A 26,508-nucleotide genomic window follows, 5' to 3' on the forward strand; every position below is an offset into this window, starting at 1 on the left:
CCATTGGTGGACGTGCCATCAGCTGCCAAGGCCCTAAGTTCACAGAATCACAGAAACCCCACAGTGCAGATAGAGGCCATTTCGGCCCATCGAGCCTGCACTGACACATATCCCACCCGATCCTCGTAACCCCTACACCAACACATGTCCCACCCTATCCCTGTAACCCCACGTATTTAATCCCCCTAACACTAAGGGTCAATTTATCATAGCCAATCAACCTAACCCGCACATCTTTGGACTGTGGGAGGAAACCGGAGCACCCGGAGAAAACCCACGCAAACACGGGGAGAATGCGCAAACTCCACACAGACAGTCGCCCGAGGCCGGATTCGAACCCGGGTCTCTGGCGCTGTGAGGCAACAGTGCTAACCACTATGCCACCGTGCTGGAACTCCCTCCCTAAACCTCTCCGCCTCACTACCTCTCTTTCCTCCTTTAAGACCTACCTATTTTGACCAACCTTTTGGTCATCTGCCCTAATATCTCATGTGACTCGGTGTCAAATTTTGTTTGATAACGCTCCTGTGAAATGCCACGGGACGTTTTACTATGTTAGAGGCGCTATATAAATACAAGTTGTTGTTGTTATCTGGACAAAGTTCTTCCTGTTTGCATTAAAGTACATTGTGGTTTGCACATTTAAGTCTCGACGTTGTATGACAGATTTAACCAGATATTTGCCACCTTTGTTCACTGTTTCAGCATAAATAGTTACTTTACACCTAGTCAGCCTTCTCCAGCTGACTTGTGGACTGACATTTTCTGCTTGTGCATTCGCCAGCCTGTGATTTCTTGTCCATTAAAAACCCTGGCTGTATGCTCCATACCCGTGCTGAGACACAAACCATATAGCATTGTGTTTCCTACATCAGCTCATTACTACACATTTGTGGAAAATTGGTACGACAGTCCTCACTAGCCCTCTGTTGTGTGCCCCTTGTGAGCTGGCCAGAGAGGGTCCTAGTATCAGGCTAACTGACCTCTTGGATACTGTTGGTTCATAACCTGTACTCTGTATCGGTACTCTCATTAAAAAAAAAAAGGAAATAAGTGATGAGCTCCATAAGTTCTGGGGTTATTGGAAATTGGAAAGTGGTGTTTCTAACAGCCCAGTGAAAAAGCAACAAGACACAAGTAAAAGAATTATACACCAGTTAGCAGAAAAAAATTCTCAAGCACTTAGTGGCAGCAAGATGTCAGCATCAGTTTAGAACTAATTAAGTGACATCTCAAACTGATTGGAATTCTTTGAAGAAATAACTAAATTCGTCAATCATCCAGTTCACAGGCATTATATAAAATTCTGCAAATGAAGTTTTTAAAGAGTAAGGTTCTAGGAGTAGATCAGAAGAATGTAATTTAAGTTATACAAACACCTCTGAAATCTTGACTTTGAATCAAAATAATTCATCCCATCTACAACTTTGTGCACTGAGAGGGTAGTGAGCTGTCACCATCCATTTCAGAACAAACAATACCACTTATAATGTATGCTAAAGGAAATTTCCCAATTGAGTAGCAGTTTCTTTCTTTATTAAAGCTTCAGGATCATCTGAAATTGACAGTCTAACATGTCAGTGCTAAATAAATGAAACTTGCAGTTACAGCAATCCAAAAAACAGACTAAGCTCTTCCAATTCAATTAAATATTTAAATCTTTTTCACTTAATGTCAGCTGAGGAAATAAAATGGAATGACTGCTACAAAATGTATATTTTCTCATTTGAAAACCAGATGGATGATTAGTTTTCGACTTATGCATGTGAATTCCAAATAGACTCATCCCACAGCTTGTGGAAGCTTATTGACAAATGAATCATGTTAAAGCTGCAGTGTCTAATAATTTAATTTTCCAGAAACAAGTAGGAGCTATGGAGGCCTTCCTTAAAAACAAAATTGTTGCTTCATAGCTGAATAGTTTTAAAACCATTTGTGTACATCAGTGAGTGAGATTAGCTCCGTTCTTTAGCCCTAGCTCCTGGGAAATCACATAGCCAGCAACCAATGCATGTGACAAGCACAGGTCAGTGGCTTGAGCACACAAAGAACAGCTATATCAACATTAACTCTCTCCCAGCAGAGAACAAAACTCATGACAGGCTGCATGCGGAGCATCTTTTACACGGGTGCAATTCTGGTAATACCTCATGTCTATGTTAGGAAAAAATGAAGCCAGACAGCTTTAATTCACCGAGAGGCGGCAACTCCACTTCTGCCTCGAGTGTGTTAAGGGCAAATTTCAGTATCAAATTATATTGCTGCAAATTCACTGCATGCAAAGATGAAATGCCACCTACAGTGAAATGGTGCTGACATCTTATGAAACCCTGCCAACACTTCCATTTCATTATTCCTACTATACTGCATACAGGTGATCTTCTTTACAACCAGCAAATGCAACACAGCACAGCCTAATTAACATCAAGGTTTGTGGAATGGAAGGGAAGATCAATAAAAAGGAGACTGACTGTGAAGGAAAATGCAACATTACAGAAGGCTTGCAAAAGGGCAAGAACTGCAAAGCGGCTGTGATCACCATTAACGTTGGTGGGCATCTCTATACAACGCAGAGACGTACTTTAACCAAGTACGTTGATTCCTTACTGGAAGCTTTGGTAAATGGCAAAATTCAGAGTACTGTTGATGTAGATGGGAATTGCTTCATAGATCGTGATGGTTCGCTGTTCAGGCATGTCCTTAACTTCCTACGAAATGGCGAACTTCTCCTACCAGAAGGCTTTCGAGAGATTCAACTTTTGGCACAGGAGGCAGAATTCTACCAAATAAAACCTCTGACAGATGCCCTGAAAGCCAAGTGTGCAACTGCGCGGCAGGCGCCAGAGGCCACATTCCTGGAAATAACCGACAGCCATGACCGCTCACACGGCCTCAGAATCTACTGCAACTCTTCAGATTTCATAACAAGGATCAAGTCACGCATTATTCAAGTGTCAAAAAGCCGTCTAGATGGGTTTCCCGAGGAATTTGTGGCATCATCGCATGCCATTCAGTTTAAATACTTCATTAAATCAGAAAGTGGCGCGCGGCTTGTTCTGAAGGAAGACAACACCTTTGTATGCACGCTGGAGACCCTAAAGTTCGAGACCGTCATGATGGCTTTAAAGAGTGACTTTAAGTTGCTGACCAGCTTGGACAGCTCGAAGGGGTCAATTGTTCAGAGTGATTCACTTCATTTTCTTAAGTAAATCCTGCTTTACAAGTAATGCAGAAGCGTGCTGCACATCACTAAAACAGAGGTACAAAGCACTCTTTTGCAACTACTGTGCCACTATAGTGAGACTATAAAATAGACTGCTCAGTCAATAGATTATTGTAATGATGTAGTGTGTTATGCACCATTAAATTGTAAAACAGAATTCAAATCACCTGATTACATAATAAGCTCTTCAATTTGCACACAAGCATCTTGCTCCACCACATCACTTCCATTTGAAATTTATTTGCTTTGCTGATTAAGAATCTACAATGAATAAATTATTTAGATCAAGTATTACCATAATATTCTGTACAGGAAAGATAAACTTAATTTCAAAATTGTTTCATCGTCTCATATGCTTTGAAATGTGTGCTCATTTTCTTTCCCCGGAAATTAAATTCTTAGGGAAAATATATTCTTACAATTTTTTTTAAAGACATGATGCAAGCTAATACCATAGTAATTTAAGTCTCGAAACGATTTCAGCTCTATCCCATAGGGTTCCAAGTGATGATGTTCAGATAAGTACCTGAAAAAGCATCACAGTTTCACTAGTTGCGGACTATAGACTGCGACAGTGAGATTAGTTCTGGATTGCTCCAGCAAAGAGCTGGCACAGCCACAGTGGGCCGAATTGCCTCCGTCTGTGTTGTAAACCTCTACAGAAAAATATCCACTCTGAATTTAAAACAAAAAAGCAAGCAAATTTAAATTTGTGCATCAGGATGTTCTTATTTAATTGCCATGATCCATTCAATATTCACACATTCAAATTCCTCATTACACCATGAAGTTGAATTCACTCCAAGTTGCCAATTTCTGTTCTATTAACACTGCAGATACTCGGGAGCTATTAAACAATCATGACATTATTTCAGCATGCGCATGTTCTTCTTCAAATGGGCTGCATCAGGTTAACTAATATAAGTTTACACAGTGCATCCCTGAATTCAAATGACTACCAAACCAACCACCTTTTGTTACTCTGGAATGAACTCTAAATTTTCCCCCCAAAAAATTACCGATTGATTGCATTTTACAAATGGTGCCACAGAATGATGGGAGACATCAACCATCATCAATAATCAATAGTGAGCGCCAAATCTCAATCATGTCACTGTGGGGAAGTATCCGGCACAGTCCAGGTCATTCATCACAGGGAAGAAAAAAATATCGGCAGTCACAACAAGCCACCCATACATATTTGCTAACAACTTCTTACAGGACAGCACCAGTAATGAGTCAGCCGCGAGTCTCCCATCTGTCCTCTTACTGGGGATAAGATGGAGGGGAGGGAATAGCTTAGATATAAACAATACTAAAGGGAGAAAAGAGAACTTGCATTTTACTAATCAAAGTATCTTTTGTTCTCTTGGGCCTGGTAATGAGACTTTCTGGTAAGAAATATGATAAATGATGATCCACAATTATGAATTATATATTAATAATTGCAAATATCAGACAATATTGTTAAATATGATTGAAGTATTTAAAGCAGTTATGTTAAGCATGGCATGTGTTTCACTAATATCCGGCTATAAATAAAGATTTTTAAATCAAAACAAGTGTTTTCCTGTTTTTAAATTGTTTTCAACATTAATAAAAAAAGATACAAAAATATCAGAAAAAAGGGAGAAAAATAAAACATTAAATCAAATAGAAAAATGTTTTGTTTAAACAGCTTGATTCGGTGATTTTCCACAATGCATCATTTGGTCACTAATTCTATTAAATATTTCTTTGAAACAAAGGATACTGTTGTCTCAATTTACAGAAATACAACTTATGAAGTACCGAGTGCCTTGGCTGGTTTCTTTCCCACATTACCCTTGCTTTTATTTTTAATTTCTACCAATGTTCCATATCAGTGCTGTGTTTGTTTACTCTTTACTTTACAGGTTTTGGATTCCTTTTGTTATTCTCGATTCCCTTGAAATATGTATCACACAATCTGTGCCATGGGAGAATGTCTGAAAAATTATACCCAATTCCAACAGGTGACATTTAAAGATGTCCTAATTTTAAGATTATGCCCCCCTGTTTTGGATTACATAGAAGATAGAAACATAGAAGATAGGAGCAGGAGTAGGCCATTCGGCCCCTCGAGCCTGCTCCGCCATTCAACGAGATCATGGCTGATCATCCAAATTCAGTACCCTGTCCCTGCTTTCTCCCCATATCCCTTGATCCCTTTAGCCTTAAGAAATATTTCTAACTCCTTCTTGAATATATTTAATGAATTGGCCTCCACTGCCTTCTGTGGTAGAGAATTCCACAGGTTCACCACTCTCTGGGTGAAGAAATTCCTCCTCATCTCTGTCCTAAATGGCTTACCCCTTATCCTTAGACTGTGACCCCTGGTTCTGGACTCCCCGGCCATCGGGAACATCCTTCCTGCATCTAGTCTGTCTAGTCCTGTTAGAATTTTATAAGTTTCAATGAGATCCCCTCTCACTCTTCTAAACTCCAGCGAGTATAAGCTCAATCGACCCAATCTCTCCTCATACGTCATTCCTGCCATCCCAGGTATCAGTCTGGTGAATCTTCGCTGCACTCCCTCCATGGCAAGAACATCCTTCCTCAGATAAGGCGACCAAAACTGCACACAATACTCAAGGTGTGGTCTCACCAAGGCCCTGTACAACTGCAGCAAGACATCCTTGTTCCTGTACTCGAACCTTCTCGCTATGAAGGCCAACATACCATTTGCCTTCTTAACTGCCTGCTGCAGCTGCATGCTTACCTTCAGCGACTGGTGCACAAGGACACCCAGGTCTCGTTGCACTTCCCCTTCTCCCAATCTATTGCCATTCAGATAATAATCTGCCTTCCTGTTTTTGCCACCAAAGTGGATAAGCTAGCATTTATCCACATTATACTGCATCTGCCATGCTTCTGCCCAATCACCCAACCTGTCCAAATCATCCTGGAGTTTCTCGGCATCCTCCTCACAGCACACACGCCCACCCAGCTTTGTGTCGTCTGCAAACTTGGAGATATTACATCTAGTTCCCTTATCTAGATCATTTATATATATTGTGAATAGCTGGAGTCCTAGCACCGATCCCTGCGGTACCCCACTAGTCACTGCCTGCCACTCGGAAAAAGACCCATTTATTCCAACTCTTTGCTTCCTGTTTGCCAACCAGTTCTCTATCCAAGTCAGTACCTTGCCCCCAATCCCATGTGCATTAACTTTACACGCTAATCTCTTATGCGGGACCTTATCGAAAGCCTTCTGAAAGTTCAAATACACCACATCCACTGGTTCTCCCTTATCTATTTTACCAGGTACAGGAAACTTTCGTTTATCCGGAGGTTAAATGTCCGGAAAGCTCTATCTACCGGCAAAATTCAGGAGTCGGTTCAGATAATTTTTTTTCTTTTCGTTGCTTCTTTTCTGCAGTCCTGGCTCTGCAAGCGTCTCTGTAGCTAAGCAACAGCTTCAGCTAGACGCTTGCAAGCTGCGCCGACTGTTTTGAGCAACAGGGTTTGTTGCTTCACCCGGCGCTCTGAGCTCCGTATGTTTTAACATTAGCGCTGGTTTCTACGGCAGTTTTGATCTAACGGCACCAGCTCGGTCCCGTGATGCCGGATACCAGAAAGTTTCCTGTACATCCTCAAAAAATTCCAGTAGATTAGTCAAGCACGATTTAACTTTTGTAAATCCATGTTGACTTTGTCTGATCCTGTCACTGTTTTCCAAGTGCTCTGCTATTGCATCTTTTATAATGGACTCTAGCATTTTCCCCACTACCGATGTCAGGCTTACCGGTCTATAATTCCCCGTTTTCTCTCTACCACCTTTTTTGAATAGTGGGGTTACATTAGCTACCCTCCAATCCATGGGAACTGTTCCAGAGTCTACAGAATTTTGGAAGATGACCAGCAATGCATCTACTATTTTTAGGGCCACTTCCTTAAGTACCCTAGGATGTAGATTATCAGGATTACCCTATCAGAGGAATTAGTTTCCCTGTATCTACCCTACTGAATCCCTTAATGGTTTTAAATATCTCATTTAGATCACCGCTCAATTTTATGGTGTCAGCCTTAGCTCAGTGATAGCACTCTCAACTCAGAATCAGTAGATTGTGGGTTCAAGTCCCACTCCAGAGACTTGAGTACATAATCTAGCCTGACACTCCACTGCAGTACTGAGCAGTGCTGCACTGTCGGAGGTGCTGGGGTCAATTTTAACTCAGGTGCGGGGAATTGTTGTGTTCCCCGAATTTAGTGTTTCCCACACGAATCTAAATGGGTCTGTGAGATTGATGCAATTTTAACTCAATTGGCCAATTGATTTCCAACGTGTGGGAAGCCTTGGCAATTGAGTATTTCCAGTCAGAAAGTCGCAGAATATGACGTCATCATTGCTGCTGCTTTTAAGGTCCACAGCAAGCCTTGCTTCTTCTGCAGGTTTCCAAACTTTACCATTAAGATGGCGCAGGAGCCTGCAGGAGCAACGGCCAGCGGGAGGGCAAGAGCTGCCCCAAAATTTGATGAGGCTTCACTCCAGGCATTGCTGGATGGTGCTAGGGCCCACAGGGAGGTCCTGTTCCCTTCCTCAGGGAGGAAGAGGCCTCCCAGTCAGACCAAGGCTGCGTGGCTACAGGTGACTGGGGAAGTCAACTCCTTGGGGCTCACACAGCACACCTGGATGCAGTGCAGGAAAAGATTCCATGACCTTCATCGCACTAGAAAAGTAAGTACTGTATGAAGTTTCCATCACCCTCAATCTGATCCCCATTGCCTTTCCTCACCAGCACTCAGCTTTAGCAATCTCTTCCTCCACATCCCACTTGACACTCACACCCATTCCCTCTCTCTCGATGCTCACAATCACATAACTATTCCACCATCAGCCCTCACACTCCCTATCACTCTGATGCTTTGAACACAACTGACAACACACAGGGAGGGCCCTTGGTCTTGCAACCTCACTCCATCTTTGTCTCCTTCTAAGTATCTATGCTATGCAATCTCTGCACTCACTCCTTCATTTTCACTCAACCTCCACTTGTCTCCCTCATTGCAGGAAAAGAGAGCTCACAACAGGAGAGCGCGAGCCAGGACAGGAGGAGGGCCGCCCTCATTAGCCCAGCTCACCCCCTGGGAGGAAGCCGTCCTGGAGATTGTCGGGGCTGACAGAGATGCGGAAGTTGGGGAAGGATAGACAGGTGCCTCCCCGCAAGCTGGTGACAGAATAGTTTTCCATCTTTCTCATGGGCATTGCATGAGTCGCTGATAATGATTCTGAAGCTACATCATATGGACTTATGGTCATCTGCAAAATGCAATGTGCATGTAACCTTGGCATCACATCTTTAACTTTTTCCTTGACTCCCCCACAGGACCATCGAAAGCCCCCATCCCCAGTGTGCAGGAGGAAGAGCCTGAGATGCCAGACTCCTCAGAGGAATCTGCAACCTCTGAGGGCGCAGCGTCAGCAGAAATAAGCGCACCCAGCACCAGCGCAGACACTCACACCTCGGTGGGACCTTCGGGACATAGAGTAGAGTTGTCACCTGGTGTATCACAGCTCACAAGTAAGCATCAGCAGATTGTGGAGACAGGGACAGCAGTGGAGAGTCCTCATTGGAGGGCGCAGGACTCTGCCAGCTCGGCTCAGCTGCATGTCGACCCTCTGCCTCTGGGTCCATCCGTAAGATCAGAGATGATGAAACTCCATGCACAGATGCAGGAGTCTCTGGCAGGTTTTGTCCCCAGGGTCGCTGCGAGTGTGGAGCGAATGGAGGAGTCCATAGCGAACATGAGCAGAGCCTTTGTGGAGTCATTGGCGCATGAATGCATCACCAAGGAAAGGATGGCAAACTCCATGGAGGAGATAAGTCGCCAGGGTATGGAAAATATGGTGAGCGATGGGCATCTATTGAACAGAGAAACCAGACCTTCATGGAAGTCCTACTGAGTAGGACTGCCAGTGCAGATACGGGTCCCATGGCCCCTTGATGTGCAGCAAGGTGCTCTCAAGCCACTTCCAAGCGCTGGCCCCTTCTGGCCTGTGCAGCTTCAGGTGGGTGAGCGAGCAGCAGCCTGGCGCTCCTGTTGCTGCTGCTGTTGTTCCTGGTTCTACTGGTGCCGCGGCTGGTGTTCGAGCTTATCTAATGCCCAGAAGGTAAGGAAATAAATGGCTCCCATGCTTCTGGTATATGCCTCTGTTGAGGAAGCGCTGAGTGAAGGTGGCGAGCGGGGTTTCCCCAGGAGGTCACACTGGAGATGTGTGTGAGGCTCCAACCTTCCACAGGTGTGCTTAAGCCTGGTAAAAGTTGCCCCAGGACTGAAACAACAAAGTCCTGCCACCTGCAAATGATGACTGATCAAATCTCCTCTTTAATGGTTGACCTGCAGCTGATAGTCAGCAAGGCAATAGTGCTCACGCCAGGTTTCACAGGCGTGATCCCCACCAGGCGTGTTTTACGTGGGAAAAGGGTTAAATAGGCAAGGGCCTGTTAAAATGGGATTATAAAGGCCAATTAGTGCTGTTTAAGGGCCCTAAAGACCAGTCCCGCCTGTTGCAGGTGGGACTGATTCGGGACCATCAGACACGCCTGGGTTAAAATGGCTAGATGTCGGGAACCAGGCCGGGGGGGGGCTCCCGACCCCCAGGTTTTGTGATTTTAACCCCCCACACGCCTCAAAGCCCGCCTGACGGCTGAGTTAAAATTGAGCCCGCTGTCTTTTGGATGAGATGTGAAACCAATGCCTCACCTGCCCTCTCAGGTGGACTTAAAAGATCCCATGGCACTATTTCGAAGAGGAGAAAGGGAGTGTTCTCCGGTGTCCTGGCCAATATTTATCCCTCAACCCACACCACTAAAACAGATTATCTGAGCATTATCTCATTGCTGTTTATGGGACCTTGTTGTATACATATTGGCTGCTGGATTTCCTATATTACAACAGTGACTACACTTCAAAAGTACTTCATTGGCTGTAAAGCGCTTTGGGACATCCTGAGATCGTTAAAAGTGCTATATAAATGCAAGTTATTTCTTTCTAAACTGAAGAAAATGCAAGCCATGTTTATGCAATCTGTCTTCATAATTTAGTCCTTTAAGCCCTGGAATCATTCTGGTGAATCTGCACTGTACCTCCTCCAAGGCCAATATATTCTTCCTGAGGTTCAATGCCCAAAAACTAAATGGAATACTGTAAGTGGGGTCTGACCAAAGCTCTATACAACTGAAGCATCACTTCCTCACTTTTGAATTCTAACTCCTTAAGATAAAGGCCAACATTCCATTAGCTTTTTTGATTACTTTTTGTACCTGTGTACTAGCTTTTAGTGACTTGTGTACATGGATACCTAAATCCCTTTGCTCCTCCAGTTCCTAGTCTCTAACCATTAAGAAAATATTTCTGATTTATCTTTCTCAGATCCAAAGTGGATGACTTCACACTTTCCCACATTGAACTCCGTATGCTATAGTTTTGCCCATTCACTTAATCTGTCTATGTCCCTTTGAAACTTCTTCCTCCTAGCCACACAATTTACTGTGCCTCCTAACTTAGTGTCAGACTAAGAAAGAATACAAGGAGTCTATGATAGGTTTACAGTGCATGTGTATAAATGCATGAAGCGTGGTAAATAAGGTTGGTGAGCTGCAGGCGCAAATAGCCACATGGGAAAATTATGTCGCAGTGATAACGGAGACCTGCCTCAAAAAAGGACAGGATTGGGTACTAAATATTCCTGGATATAAGGTGTTCAGGAAAGATGGGGAAGGAAGGAAAGGAGGTGGGCTGGCAGTATTAAGGAGAATATTACAGTGCTGGAGAGAGAGGATGTCCTGGAAGGGGGGGGGGGGTCAAAGACAGAATCTATTTGGTTAGAGTTAAGAAACAACAGAGGTGCCATTACACTAAGTGTATTCTATAGGCCACCAACTAGTGGGAAGGATATAAAGGTGCAAATTTGCAGGGAAATTACAGAGGTGTGCAAGAACTATAGAGTAGTATTAATGGGGGACTTCAGTTATCCTAATATAGACTGGGATAGTAATAGTGTAAAGGGCAGAGAGGGGGAAGAATTTCTGAAGTGTGTTCAGGAGAACTTTCTCGATCAGTACATTTCCAGCCCAACAAGGAAGGAGGCATTGCTGGATCCGGGGTTGAGGTGGGTCAAGTGTCAGTAGGGGAACATTTAGGGAACAGTGATCATAGTATCATAAGGTTTAGATTAGCTATGGAAAAGGACAGAGAGAAATCTAGAGTAAAAATACTTAATTGGAGGAAGGTCAATTTCAGTGGGCTGAGAATAGATCTGGCCCGGGTAAATTGGAATCAAAGATTGGCAGGCAAAACTGTAATCGAACAATGGGCTGCCTTTAAAGAGGAAATGGTTTGGGTACAGTCGAGGTACATTCCCACGAGGGGGAAAGGTAGGGCAACCAAAGTCAGAGCTCCCTGGATGACGAATGAGATAGAGAGTAAGATGAAGCAGAAAAAGGGGGCATATGACAGATGTCAGGTTGAGAATACAAGTGAGAACCAGGCTGAATATAGAAAGTTCAGAGGGGAAGTGAAAAAGGAAATAAGAGGGGTAAAGAGAGAGTATGAGAATAGGTTGGCAGCTAACATAAAAGGGAATCCAAAAGTCTTCTATAGGCATATAAATAATAAACAAGCAATAAGAGGGATGGGGCCAATTAGGGACCAAAATGGCGACCTGGGCATGGCTGAGGTACTACAGTAAATGAGTACTAAATTGTATCCGTCTTTACCAAGGAAGATGATGCTACCAAAATAACAGTGAAAGGAGGTAGTTGAGATACTGGATGGGATAAAAATTGATAGAGGTACTGGAAAGACTGGCTGTACTTAAAGTAGATAAGTCACCAGGACCGGATGGGATGCATCCTCGGATGCTGAGGGAAGTAAAAATGGAAATTGCGGAGGTACTGGCCATAATCTTCTAATCCTCATTAGATACGGGGGTAGTGCCAGAGGACTGGAGAATTGTAAATGTTACATCCTTGTTCAAAAAAGGATAAACCCAGCGACTACAGGCCAGTCAGTTTAACCTCAGTAGTGGGGAAGCTTTTAGAAACAATAATCCGGGACAAAATTAACAGTCACTTGGACAAGTGTAGATTAATTAAGGAAAGCCAGCACGGATTTGTTAAAGGCAAATTGTGTTTATCTAACTTGATTGAGTTTTTTGATGAAGTAACTGAGAGGGTTGATGAGGGAACTGTGGTTGATGTGGTGTACATAGACTTCCAAAACACGTTTGATAAAGTGCCACATATTGGGCTTGCCAGCAAAGTTGAAACCCATGGAATAAAAGGGACAGTGGCAGCATGGATACAAAATTAGCTAAGTGACAGGAAACAGAGAGTAGTGGTGAACGATTGTTTATCGGACTGGAGGAAGGTACACAGTGGTGATCCCCAGGGCTCGGTACTAGGATCATTGCTTTTCTTGATATATATTGACTTGAACTTGGGTGTACAGGGCACAATTTTAAAATTTGCAGATGACACAAAACCTGGAAGTATAGTGAACAGTGAGGAGGATAGTGATCGACTTCAAGAGGACATAGACAGGCTGGTGGAATGGGCGGACATGTGGCAGATAAAAATTAACGCAGAAAAGTGCAAAGTGATACATTTTGGTAGGAAGAACGAGGAGAGGCAATATAAACTAATGGGTACAATTCTAAAGGGGGTGTATGAACAGAGAGGTATACGTGCACAAATTGTTGAAGGTGGCAGCGCAGGTTCAGAAAGTGGTTAAAAAAGCATATGGGAACCTGGGCTTTATAAATAGAGGTGGAGAGTACAAGGAAATTATGATGAACCTTTGTAAAACACTGGTTCGGCCTCAACTGAAGTATTGTGTCCAATTCTGGGCATCTCACTTTAAGAAGGATGTGAAGGCCTTAGAGAGGGTGCATAAAAGATTTACAAGAATGGTTCCCGGGATGAGGGACTTCGGTTACGTGGAAATACTGGAGAAGCTGGGGTTGTTCTCCTTAGAGAGGAGATTTGATAGAGGTGTTCAAAATCATGAGGGGTCTGGACAGAGTAGATAGAGAGAAACTGTTCCCATTGGCAGAAGGATCGAGAACCTGAGGACACAGATTTAAGGTGATTGGCAGAAGAACCAAAGGCGACATGAGGAAAAACTCTTTTACGCAGCAAGTAGTGAGGATCTGGAATGCACTGCCTGAGAGTGTGGTGGAGGCAGATTCAATCGTGGCTTTCAAAGGGAATTCGATAAGTACCTGAAGGAAACAAATTTGCAGGGCTACGGGGAAAGGGCGGGGGAGCGGGACTAGCTGAAGTGCTCTTGCAGAGAGCCGGCACGGGCTCGACAGGCTGAATGGCCTCCTTCTGTGCTGTAACCATTCTATGATCTACAAACCTGGAAGTACAACACTCTATTCCTTCATCCATCATTGATAAATATGGTGAAAAGCTGAAGCCCTAGTACAGATCGCTGGGGAACAATACTCGTCACATCCCACCAATCGGAGAATGAACCCTTTATCGCTATTCTGTCTCCTACCTCCCAACCATAAGAGAAATGTAAATTACAAAAAGCAAGTAAATCAGGCAAAGCTGCTTTAAGGAGTCACATAAACATTGTGATATTACAGCAGTGAAAATATTTCAGATCCGCTGCTACTGCCCACACAAATGTTATAACAGTGTCCAAGGCCATGCAGTATGATGATGATACAACCTATTAAATGCTGTTTGCTTTTAAAAATGAAACACAAGTTGCACAATTCATTTTGAGGCAGATTTGATGAATGTTAGTGTGTCCAGCTTTATAGCCTGCTGCAGTAAGAGGCTCAGTGCTGAATAAGGACGCTGCATTGCAACAAAAAGGAGAAAAGCAAGCATCCATGGGAGGAGGGACCCAGGAGGAAGAGCGACTGGCAGTGAAAACCACAGACCCATAGAAGTTTCCAGCATAGGAGGCCATTCAACTCATTGTGTCCGTGCCAGCTCTTTACTGGAACAATCCAAGACTAATCCCACAGCCTAGCTCTCTCCCCATAATCCTGTAGCTTCCTCTGCTTTAAATAATTATCCAATTTTCCCTTAAAGGATGCAGTGGTCTCTGCCTAAACCACTCCCTGTGGCAAAGTATTCCATATCCCAACAACATGTTGTGTAAAGACATCTGTCCTAAACTCTCTCCTCACTCTCTCTGACAATTTTATATTGATGACCCCTCGTCAATGATTCCCTAACCAGAGGAAATGATATTTCCCCATCAAATCCCTCCAATTTTTAGAAACCGCGATTACATTTCCTCTCTTAGCAGTCTCTGCTCTGGTGGAACTAGTCCCAGTATTTTAAGTCTCTGCTCATAACTATAGTTTCAGATCCTGTGAAATTACATTATATAAGCTCTCAGTAACTTTAATGTCCTTTCTATAATGGGGCACCCAAAACTGCACACAGTAAGTAGTCTTTCACCTAACCAGTGTTTCATACAAATGTATCATTACTTCATTCCTCTTGTACTCTGTGCTCCTATTTAAAAAAACCCAAAATGGTGTTGGCTCTTTTTATGGTCTTAACTAGCCGCACTCGCAGTTTCATGGGAATATGTATTTGAACTCTAGGGGCTCGAATTTCATCGGGCCGTTGAGGCAGGATTGGAGGCGTGTGGGGGGTTAAAATTGCAAAAACTGGTGGACGGGCCCGACCCAGCCTCCATCCCGCCTCCAAACAATTTTCATTAAATCGTGTCTACCGGTCCCGTCTCCGTCCCGCCTCCAAGAGGCGGGATAGGCCGTTAAGGCCCTTAACAAGCACTAAATTGCCTCTGTAATGCCATTTTGATAGGCCTTGGTGATTTTAACCCTTTTCCCACGTGAAGCACGCCTGTTTTGAAACACGACGGTGAAACCTGGCGGTAGCACAATTGGATTGCTGACTATCATAGAAACATAGAAGATAGGAGCAGGAGTAGGCCATTCGGCCCTTCGAGCCTGCTCCGCCATTCAATGAGATCATGGCTGATCATCCAAATTCAGTACCCTGTCCCTGCCTTCTCCCCATATCCCTTTAGCCTTAAGAAATATATCCAACTCTTTCTTGAATATATTTAATGAACTGGCCTCCACCGCCCTCTGTGGCAGAGAATTCCACAGGTTCACCACTCTCTGGGTGAAGAAATTCCTCCTCATTTCAGTCCTAAATGGCTTACCCCTTATCCTTAGACTATGACCCCTGGTTCTGGACTCCCCGGCCATCAGAAACATCCTTCCTGCATCTAGTCTGTCCAGGCCTGACAGAATTTTATAGGTTTCGATGGGATCCCCTCTCAATCTTCTAAACTCCAGCGAGTACAAGCCCAATCGACCCAATCTCTCCTCATACGTCATTCCTGCCATCCCAGGTATCAGCTGCAGGTCAACCATTAAAGAGGAGATTTGATCTGCCATCATTTGCAGGTGGCAGGACTTTGTTGTCTCAGGTCTGGGGGAACTTTTAGAAGGCATAACCACAGCTGTGGAAGTTTGGAGCCTGACACCCATCTCCAGTGTGACCTTCTGGGAAACCCCTCTCGCCACCTTGACTGAGCGCTTCCTCAACTGAGGCATATACCAGAAGAATGGGAGCCATTTATTTCCTTCCCTTCTGGACATTAGATGAGGACGAAGACCAGCCGCGGCACCAGCAGAACCATGAACAACAGCAGCACCAACAGGAGCGCCAAGCTGCTGCTCACCCACCCGAGGCTGCACAGGCCAGAAGGGGCCAGCGCATGGAAGCCAGTCGGCGCAGGAGATACCCCCCAAACAGGGTCTGCAGGCACAGGGTCAGCTACCTCAACATGTCTGAGCAGTAGTGCCAAAGGCGGCTCCGACTTTTGCGAGAGATAGTGGGTGACATCTGTGCAATGCTGCAACAAGACCTGCAGCCCAGCGGACCAGGTGGACAGCCCTTACCAGTGGCCGTCAAAGTCACCACCGCACTCAACCTTTTTTGCCTCAGGCTCATTCCAGGGATCAGCAGCAGACATCAGCGGCATCTCCCAGGCGGTCCCACACACTTGCATCACGCAGGTAACCGATGCCCTTTTTGCCATCGCGCACAATCACATCCATTTCACCAAGAATCGAGCAAGTGTCACGGCGCATGCGGTTGCATTAGCTAATCTGGCAGGCTTTCCAAGGGTGCAGGGCGTCGTTGACTGCACCCTTAAGGCACCCCATCGCAATCCAGGTATTTTTGTCAACCACAAGGGCTTCCACTCCCTTAACGTTCAGCTGGTGTGTGACCACAAGAAGGAAATTTTGCATGTTTGTGCCAAGTACCCCGGCAGTTGCCATGACTCCTTCATATTGCGCCAGTCGAGTGTGCCTCCGCTATTCAGTCCGCCAGACCAACTTAACGGATGGCTACTTGGAGACAAGGGCTATCCCCTGAAGACGTGGCTAATGACGCTGTTGAGGAGCCCATCCAACGAAGCTGAGGAGAGCTACAACTCCAGCCACACGTCCACCAGAGCCATAATCGAGCAAACCATCGGTTTGCTGAAGATGCGCTTCAGATGCCTGGATAGATCAGGTGGAGCCCAGCAGCCAGGGTCTCCAGAATCGTCGTGGTTTTCTGTGCACTTCACAACATGGTACAGCGTCGTGGCTTGCAGATTCCTGAGGACCAGGTGGCTCGTCACATATCTTCCTCAGATGAGGAGGAGAGCGAAAACGAACATCTTGCAGAGGCCCATCAACCAGCGGCAGCAGTACGCCAGAACATTGCTGCCCGGGATGCAAGGAACGCACTCATCTTGGCCAGATTTGCTTAGCCTAGCCAATCAAGCACTTTTGCCTCGCAGCTTCTTACCTGAGCATCGACAATGGCCAAGAACCAGCGGATTCCTAGCAATTTGACCACCATACTGACAATTGAAAGTAATCCTAAGCCCTCAATTTAGAAGTCCCATTCGCGAAATGACACACGCCACAACTACAGCAGTAGCCATCAGATTTTGTATTTACAGTAATCATCTGATGGCTTTTTAACATAAAACATCAAATTTCACCCAAGTGACTACCCTTGTGACTATTTGTGCAGTATCTTTCTCTTACGCGTGCTCCTACATGGTGCTTCCCCGGTGGCTTCAGCAGATGTGGAGGCCCCTTGCTCAGTTTCTTGCTGCTCCTGTGTCGACACCTTTGGCGGGCATCCTCTGAGGTTGTGAACCTGTGAGGGCTTGTCAACAGTTTGCTGCTCCTGCGGCTGTGCAGGGGTTGCGACGCTGATCACAGTTGGGTGTGGACTCTGGTGGGGCTCTGACCGAGGGCTCTGCAGTGGCATGGAAGTGTGAGCGCTTGGAGAGGAGCCCCCACTTTCTTGATGTCTGCCACCAACTTCCCTCTCATGGGTCAGGTCCCCCTCAGCGCTTGCAAGTGGTTTGAGAGCACCTTGCTGCACATCAGGGGGGCCATGGGGACCCATATCTGCACTGGCAGTCCTACTCAGAAGGACTTCCATGAAGGTCTGGTTTCTCTGTTCAATAGATGACCATCGCTCCTCCAGAGATGTCATTCTATTCAGAACACTCACCATGTTTTCTGCACTCTGGCGACTTATCACCTCCATGGAGGTTGCCATCCTTTCCATGGTGATGCGTTCATGTGCCAATGACTCCACAAAGGGTCTGCTCATGTTCGCAATGGACTCCTCTATTCACTCCACATTCGCAGCGACCCTGGAGACAAAACCTGCCAGAGACTCCTGCATCTGTTCCTGGAGTTCCAGCACCGCTGATCTTGTGGATGGACCCAGAGGCAGAGGGTCGACATGCAGCTGAGCCGAGCTGGGAGAGTCCTGCGCCCTCCGACTAGGACTCTCCACTGCTGTCCCTGTCTCCACCATCTGCTGATACTCACTTGTGAGCTGTGATACACCAGGTGACAACTCTACTCTATGTCCCGAAGGTCCCACCGAGGTGCGAGTGTCTGCGCTGGTGCAGGGTACGCTTAATTCTGCTGATGCTGCGCCCTCAGAGGTTGCAGCTTCCTCCGAGGAGTCTGGATGCTCAGGCTCTTCCTCCTGGCTAGTGGGGACGGGTGCTTGCGATGTGGGGGAGTAAAGGAAAGAGTCAGAGATGTGATGCCAAGGTTACATGCACATTGCAGATGATCATAAGTCCATCTGTTAGAGCTTTAGAATCATTATCAGCGACTCATGCAATGCCAATGAGAGAGATGGAAAACTATTCTGTCACCAGCTTGCTGTGATGCACCCGTCTGTCCGTCCCCCACTTGTGCATCGTCCTCCACTCCCACGATCTCCAGGACTGCATCCTCCCAGGGGGTGAGGTGGGCTACTGAGGGTGGCCCTCCTCCTGTCCTCGCTCTTTCTCTCTTATTGTGAGCTCTCTTTTCCTGCAATGAGGGAGACAAGTGGAGGTTGAGTGAGAATGAAGGAGTGAGTGTAGAGAATCCATAGCATAGATGCTTAGAAGGAGACAAAGATGGAGTGAGGTGGCAAGGCCAAGGGCCCTCCCTGTGTGTTGTAAGTTGTTTTCATAGCATCACAGTGATAGGGAGTGTGAGGGCTGCATAGTCGAATAGTTATGTGAATGTGACCATAGAGAGAAAGGGAATGGGTAAGGGTGCATGGATGTCAGTGTCAAGTGGGATGTGGAAGAAGAGATTGCTAAAGCTGAGTGCTGGTGAGGAGAGGCAATGGGGATCAGATTGAGGGTGATGGGAAATTCACACTCACTTTTCCAGCGCGCAGAAGGTCATGAAATCTCTTCCTGCACTGAAGCCAGGTTCTGCGGGTTACTGAGAAAGAGTTGACCTCCTTTGCCACTTGGATCCACACAGCCTTTGTTTGCTGGGGAGGCTTCTTCCTCACTGAAGAAGGGAAGAGCACCTCTATGTGCTCTTGCTCCCTCTACAAAAGCATGCAGGGCAACGTCATCGAAGCGGGGTGCAGACCTAGGTCTCTGGCTGGCCATTCTTCCTGCAGGTGCCTCTCACTGCAAAGGCCAAAAGGTTGGCAGTCTGCAGAAGAAGCAAGGCTTGCTGCAGACCTAAAATGCAGCAGCAATGATGACGTCATCGGAGGCGACTTTCAGACTGGAAAAACTCATTGGCCATGGGTTCCCACACGTTGGAACTCAATTGGCCAATTAAGTTAAAATGGCATCATTTTCCCACATCGATGTAGAATCGCGTGGCTAACATGAAATGCAGATTACACGACCCCAGCCCACCCCAGTATCAAAATCCAGCCCGAGGTCTCTCCATTTACCCACATCCTTCAGCATCTTTCCATTTAATGTATATTCCCAAAATGCACTGCCGCATGCTTGGCCACATTAAAATACATCTACTTGTCTGCTAACTTATCAACGTATTCCTCAAGTCTTTTATAGTCCTCCTCACAGTTTGCCAAATCTCTTACTTTTGTGTTGCCAGCAAATTTTGAGATTATGCTCCTTTTGCCCAGGTCTAAATCATCTATACATACATTGAGAACAAAACTGGATCCAGCACTGGCCCCTGGGTTACTCCACTTCTAATCCTTCTCAAATCTGAGCAATACCCATTTACCCCAACTGTTTCCTGTCTGTCAAACAACTTTCTATCCATGCTGTTCCACTTATTACACCATCCACATAAGTGGGGATCCCAGAGAAAGTGCGAGTATCAGTGAAACTAGGGATGGAGGTGATGGTGAATATCAGGAACGGCAGAGGCATCAGCATGAGCAGAGACAGAAGCTGGGAGATCGCTGATCAACTGCATGAAAGATTCAGGAGAGTTTGAACAGGAGCACTGGCAGAGGCTGGGAAATTCATAGTTCAATGGGGTGGTGACTCAGCAGGAAGAGGGATCAGGAGCAGAGATAGAGGCTGGGAGATAGAACATTAAAGGGAGTGGAGACAAAGCCCAGAAGAGTGAGCAAAGGAAGTGGAGGCACAGGCTGGCTCAGCGAGCATCAAAGGGAGAGGGGACAGAGGCCAGGAGAGCGAACATATAAATGGAGAGGAGACAGAGGTCAGAAGAGCAAGCATCAGCAGGAGCAAGAACTTGCAAGGGACAGTGAGCATCAGCAGGAATGGGGTCACAGGATGGAGTGAGACTATCAGCAGGATGGAGCCAGTAAGGTAGCTGAGAGAAGAGACATTTAATTTTCTAAAATGCCAGAATGTCAGTCTGGCATGCTGCAGATTAGTTTAACGACTGAATTCCACTAATTCCATCCTAAACTTTAGTGATTCTAGGAGTACAAATCCCAATAATACTATAGTTTCTGCTTCCAAGGTGTCCCTGATTCTGTAATATTTCTCCATTTGATCCTCTGCAGTCTTGACACATTTCTTTGTTATTATTACTGCATGTCATTTTTACCTGTTGCATCCATCACCCTCTCCAATATCCTGATAGAGAAGTATTTGAGTATTGCTGTGGCTTATCCTGTGTTTCTCTGTTAACATTCCTTTCTAAGAGTGGAATCAATTCAGAAATCTGCCTGCTATACAAATGCTCTCTCTCTGCATCTCTGTAATCTCGGTGTGTGTAGATGAACAGAAGCTACGTGTAAAGGCAACAACCTATTCTACATTCAGTAAAAACAAAAAAAAGTAGGTAAAGTTTAGTCTGGAATTGGATGTTTCAACACTGATGTACGGTAAAAAGAAGGAAATTAGCCAAGAACCTTGTTCCACCATAAACCAGCGTCGATCTTTCCTAAGGGGCAGGAGGTTTAGAGGGGATTTGAGGAAAAACTTTTTCACCCAGAGGGTGGTTGGAATCTGGAACTCACTGCTTGAAAGGGTGGTAGAGGCAGGAACCCTCACAACATTCAAGAAGCATTTGGATGAGCACCTGAAATGCCATAGCATACAAGGCTACGGACCAAATGCTGGAAAATGGGATTAGATTAGATAGGGCTTGATGGCCGGCGCGGACGCAATGGGCCGAAGGGCCTCTTTCTGTGCTGTATGACTCTATGACTAACTTTGGGTAACACTCTTCCAAAGTCCCTTCAATTAAACTGTACGCTACTTCTATAATACATGATTTGCCACCACCAATGATTGCCTCTGTACTGTTACATTGTTTGTCTGACGTTAAGTCTTGGATGAGACAACTTCCTCCAGCTCAACATCAACAAAACCGAAGCTATTGCTTTCGGCCTCCTCACCACAAACTCCACTGCCGGGCCATCACCAAAGCTTAAACAGACCACTCGCACCCTTGACATTCCTGTTTGACCCAGAGCGGAGCTGTAAACACCATATCATCTCCAATCACCAGCATACTTCCACCTCTGCAACATTAGTTGCCTCTGCCCCTTCGCTACTGGAACTCTTCCATATGCTTTTGTCACTTCCAGACTGGACTAATCCTATGGATCTTCCTGCTGGCCTCCCATCGACCTCCCTCCATAAAATCCAATTTGTCCAAAACTCTGCTACAGGAAACTGTCCCACACAAAGTCCTGCTCACCCATCCTCGCTGACCTTCACTGCCTACCCATCCCAATAGGTTAAATTTAAAATTCTTGCCGTCATCTATAAATAGCCTTATGGCCTCATCCCACCCTAGCGGAGTTCCTCCAGCCCTGCACCTCCTGCCCTCCCCGCCAATGCTTCATTCTTCCAGCACCCACACCCCCTCCCCCATTGGTGAAGCTTACTCAGAAATTCCTCTCTAGACCTCTCCGTTATTCCGCCGCTCCCTCCACTGTTAAACATCTTTTCAAAACCTATCAATTCAACCAAAATTTTTTGTCAATCCTCCTAATCTATAGACTCTGGAACAGTTCCCATGGATTGGAGGGTAGCTAATGTAACCCCACTATTTAAAAAAGGTGGTAGAGAGAAAACGGGGAATTATAGACCTGACAGCGGTAGTAGGGAAAATGCTAGAGTCCATTATAAAAGATGTCATAGCAGAGCACTTGGAAAACAAGACAAGATTGGACAAAGTCAACATGGATTTACAAAAGGTAAATCATTCTTGACTAATCTACTGGAATTTTTTGAGGATGTAACTGATAGAATAGATAAGGGAGAACCAGTGGATGTGGTGTATTTGGACTTTCAGAAGGCTTTCGATAAGGTCCCGCATAAGAGATTAGCGTGCAAAGTTAAAGCACATGGGATTGGGGGTAAGGTACTGACTTGGAGAGAGAACTGGTTGGCAGACAGGAAGCAAAGAGTTGGAATAAACGGCTCTTTTTCCAAGTGGCAGGCAGTGACTAGTGGGGTACCGCAGGGATTGGTGCTAGGACCTCAGCTATTCCCAAATATATTAATGATCTAGACGAGGGAACTAGATGTAATATCTCCAAATCTGCAGACAACACAAAGTTAGCTGGGCGTGTGTGCTGTGAGGAGGATGCAGAGAAACTCCAGTATAATGTGGATAAATGCAAAGTTATCCACTTTGGTGGCAAAAACAGGAAGGCAGATTATTATCTGAAGGCAATAGATTGGGAAAAGGGGAACTGCAACGAGACCTGGTTGTCCTTGTGCACCAGTCGCTGAAGGTAAGCATGCAGCTGCAGCAGGCGGTTAAGGCGGCAAATGGTATGTTGGCCATCATAGCGAGAGGATTCGCGTACAGGAGCAAGGATGTCTTGCTGCAGTTGTACAGGGCCTTGGTGAGACCACGCCTTGAGTATTGTGTGCAGTTTTGGTCGCCTTATCTGAGGAAGGATGTTCTTGCCATGGAGGGAGTGCAGCGAAGATTCACCAGACTGATACCTGGGATGGCAGGAATGACGTATGAAGAGAGATTGGGTCGATTAAAACATAAGAACATAAGAAATAGGAGCAGGAGTAGGCCAATCGGCCCCTCGAGCCTGCTCCACCATTCAATAAGATCATGGCTGATCTGATCCTAACCTCAAATCTTCTATCACTCTGCATCCACCCGAACCCATGTGATCTCCCGGGAGAGGCGAAAAACCAGATAAAGACCCAATGGCCAATTTGGGAGAAAAAAATCTGGGAAATTCCTCTCCGACCCATCTAGGCGATCGAAATTCTTCCAGGAGATCACTGTCCCTATATTTTCTACAGTACTTACCTTCTGTAAAGGCGATCTCCACCCCAGCCAGCAACAGGAATAAAACCATCTCCTGAAATCTAACACAGAATTAGAACACAGTAGGAGCAGAACAAGGCTACACGGCCCCTGGGCCCACTCCACTACCCACAGGGCCATGACCATTCCGAACCTAGACTCATGTCCAATTTCCTGCCCGCTCCCCGTAACCCTTAATTCCCTTTACTTCTAGGAAACTATCTATTTCTGTTTTAAATTTATTTAATGATGTAGCTTCCACAGCTTTCTGGGGCAGCAAATTCCACAAACCTACCGCCCTCTGAGTGAAGAAGTTTCTCCTCATCTCAGTTTTGAATGAGCAGCCCCTTATTTTAAGATTATGCCCCCTAGTTCTAGTTTCACCCATCATTGGGAACATCCTCACCGCATCCACCCGATCAAGCCCCTTCACAATCTTATATGTTTCAATAAGATCGCCTCTCATTCTTCTGAACTCCAATGAGTAGAGTCCCAATCTACTCAACCTCTCCTCATATGACCACCCCCTCATCCCCGGGATTAACCGAGTGAACCTTCTTTGTACTGACTCGAGAGCAAGTATGTCTTTTCTTAAGTATGGACACCAAAACTGTATGCAGTATTCCAGGTGCGGTCTCACCAATACCTTGTTAGGCTTATATCCGCTAGAGTTTAGAAGAATGAGAGGGGATCTCATTGAAACTTATAAAATTCTAACAGGACTAGACAGGCTAGATGCAGGAAGGATGTTCCCGATGGCGGGGAGTCCAGAACCAGGGGTCACAGTCGAAGGATAAGGGGTAAGCCATTTAGGACTGAGATGAGGAGGAATTTCTTCACCCAGAGAGTGGTGAACCTGTGGAATTCTCTACCACAGAAGGCAGTGGAGGCCAATTCATTAAATATATTCAAGAAGGAGTTAGATATATTTCTTAAGGCTAAAGGGATCAAGGGATATGGGGAGAAAGCAAGGACAGAGTACTGAATTTGGACGATTAGCCATGATCTCATTAAATGGTGGAACAGGCTCGAGGGGCCTACTCCTGCTCTTATCTTCTACGTTTCTATGTTTCTCTTGCTGGCTCGGCGTCCATTTACTTGGATAAAAGATCTTGGCTTGGCAGATCGTGATGTAGAACTGGAATCAGTTTGGGTGGAGCTAAGAAACAGCAAAGGGCGTAAAACATTGGTGGGAGTTGTGTATAGGCCACCAAACAGTAATGGTAATGTAGGGCACAGTATCAATCAAGAGATTAGAAGTGCATGTAACAAGGGCAATACGGTAAACATGGAGGACTTTAATCTACATATTGACTGGGCAAATCAAATGACCACTAATGGTGTGGAGGGTGTATTCTTGGAATGCATGCGAGATGGTTTCCTGGATCAGTATGTGGAGGAACCAACCAGGGAACAGGCTATTCTGGATCTGGTACTGTGTAATGAGAAAGGGCTGATCAATAATCTTGTGGTAAAGGGGCCTTTAGGGACAAGTGACCATAATATGATTGAATTTTACATTAAGTTTGAGAGTGATGTAGTCCAATCTGAAACTAAGGTCTTCAATCTAAACAGAGGAAACTACAAGGGTATGAGGGACAAGTTGGCCATGGTAGATTGGGAGGCTACACTAAAAGGTATGAAGGTGGACATACAATAGCTAACATTCAAGGAAATAATGCATAATTTGCAACAAACATATATTTCTCTAGGGCATAAAAACCCAAAAGGAAAAGTGATCCAACCATGGCTAACAAAAGAAATTAAAGCTAGTATTAAGTCAAAGGAGGAAGCTTATAAAGTTGCTAGAAAAAGCAGTCAGCCTGAGGATTTAGAAATCAGCAAAGAGGGACCAAGAAATTGATAAAGGGAAAATGGAATATGAGCACAAACTAGCGAAAAATTATAAAAACTGATGGGTATGATAGGTATGTGAAAAGGAAACGACTGGCAAAGGTACGTCCTTTACAGTCAGAGACGAGAGAATTTATAATGGGGAATGAAGAAATGGCAGAGAAATTAAATACTTTGTTTGTCTTCACAGAGGAAGACACAAAAAACCTCCCAGAAATACGAGAAAACCAAGGGTGTGGCGAGAATGAGGAACTTAAAGAAATTATTATTAGTAAAAAAAAACAGTACTAGCAAAATTAATGGGACTAAAAGTCGACAAATCCCAAGGACTGGATGGCCTACATCCTAGGGTTTTGAAAGAGGTGGCCATTGGAATAGTGGACGCATTGGTTGTCATCTTCCAAAATTCTATAAATTCTGGAACAGTTCTTGCAGATTGGAGGATAGCAAATGTAACCCCGCTATTTAAGAAAGGAGAGAGAAAATGGGGAACTACAGACCTGCTAGCCTCACATCAGTAGTTGGGAAAATGCTGGAATCTATTATAAAGGATGCAATAACTAGGCACTTAGAAACTAATAGTAAGATTGGGCAGAGTCAACATGGATTTATGAAAGGGAAATCCTGTTTGACAAACCTATTGGAGTTCTTTGAGGATGTGACTAGTGGAGTAGACAAAGGGGAACCAGTAGATGTGGTGTATCTGGATTTTCAGAAGGCCTTTGATAAGGTCCCACACAAGAGGTTGGTGAACAAAATTAGGGCACATGGAATTGGGGGGTAATATACTAGCATGGATTGAGAATTGGTTAACAGACAGAAAACAAAGAGTAGGGATAAACGGGTCTTTTTCAGGATGGCAGGCTGTGACTAGTGGGGTACTGCAAGGATCGGTGCTTGGGCCCCAGCTATTCACAATCTCTATCAATGATTTGGATGAGGGGACTAAATGTCACATTTCCAAATTTGCTGATGATACAAAGCTAGGTAGCAGTGTCAGTTGCGAAGAGGATGTGAAGAGGCTTCAAGGGGATCTCGACAGGCTCTGAGTGGGCGAGAACATGGCAGATGGAATATAATGCGGATAAATGTGAAGTTATCCACTTTGGTAGAAAAAACAGAAAGGCAGAGTATTTCCTAAATGGTGAAAGATTGGGGAATGCAGATATTCAAAAGGGACTGGATGTCCTTGTACATGAGTCACAAAGTGAATGTGCAGGTGCAGCAAGCCATTAGGAAAGCAAATGGTATGCTGGCCTTCATTACAAGAGGATTTGAGTACAGGAGTAAAGAAGTCTTACTCCAATTATATACGGCCTTGGTGAGACCACACCTGGAGTACTGTGTACAATTTTGGTCTCCTTACCTAAGGAAGGATATA

General features: G+C 45.1%; 2 protein-coding genes across 5 annotated transcripts in view; one reads left to right on the plus strand and one right to left on the minus strand.

Moving 5' to 3' along the window:
* The window catches only part of gtf2f2a (general transcription factor IIF, polypeptide 2a), a 107,980-nt gene that overhangs the window by 30,720 nt on the left and 50,752 nt on the right, over positions 1 to 26,508 (minus strand). The window lies entirely within an intron of this gene.
* kctd4 (potassium channel tetramerization domain containing 4) lies at positions 2,170 to 4,776 on the plus strand. Its single transcript, XM_086006499.1, has one exon. It carries the CDS (start codon positions 2,439 to 2,441, stop codon positions 3,207 to 3,209), a length of 771 nt encoding a protein of 256 aa, XP_085862625.1. The 5' UTR covers positions 2,170 to 2,438; the 3' UTR covers positions 3,210 to 4,776.

The sequence above is a fragment of the Somniosus microcephalus genome, chromosome 14 (genome assembly GCF_052327205.1).
Source record: "Somniosus microcephalus isolate GS21.2 chromosome 14, FLI_Smic_1.0, whole genome shotgun sequence".
In the NCBI taxonomy this organism is placed as follows: Eukaryota; Metazoa; Chordata; class Chondrichthyes; order Squaliformes; family Somniosidae; genus Somniosus; species Somniosus microcephalus.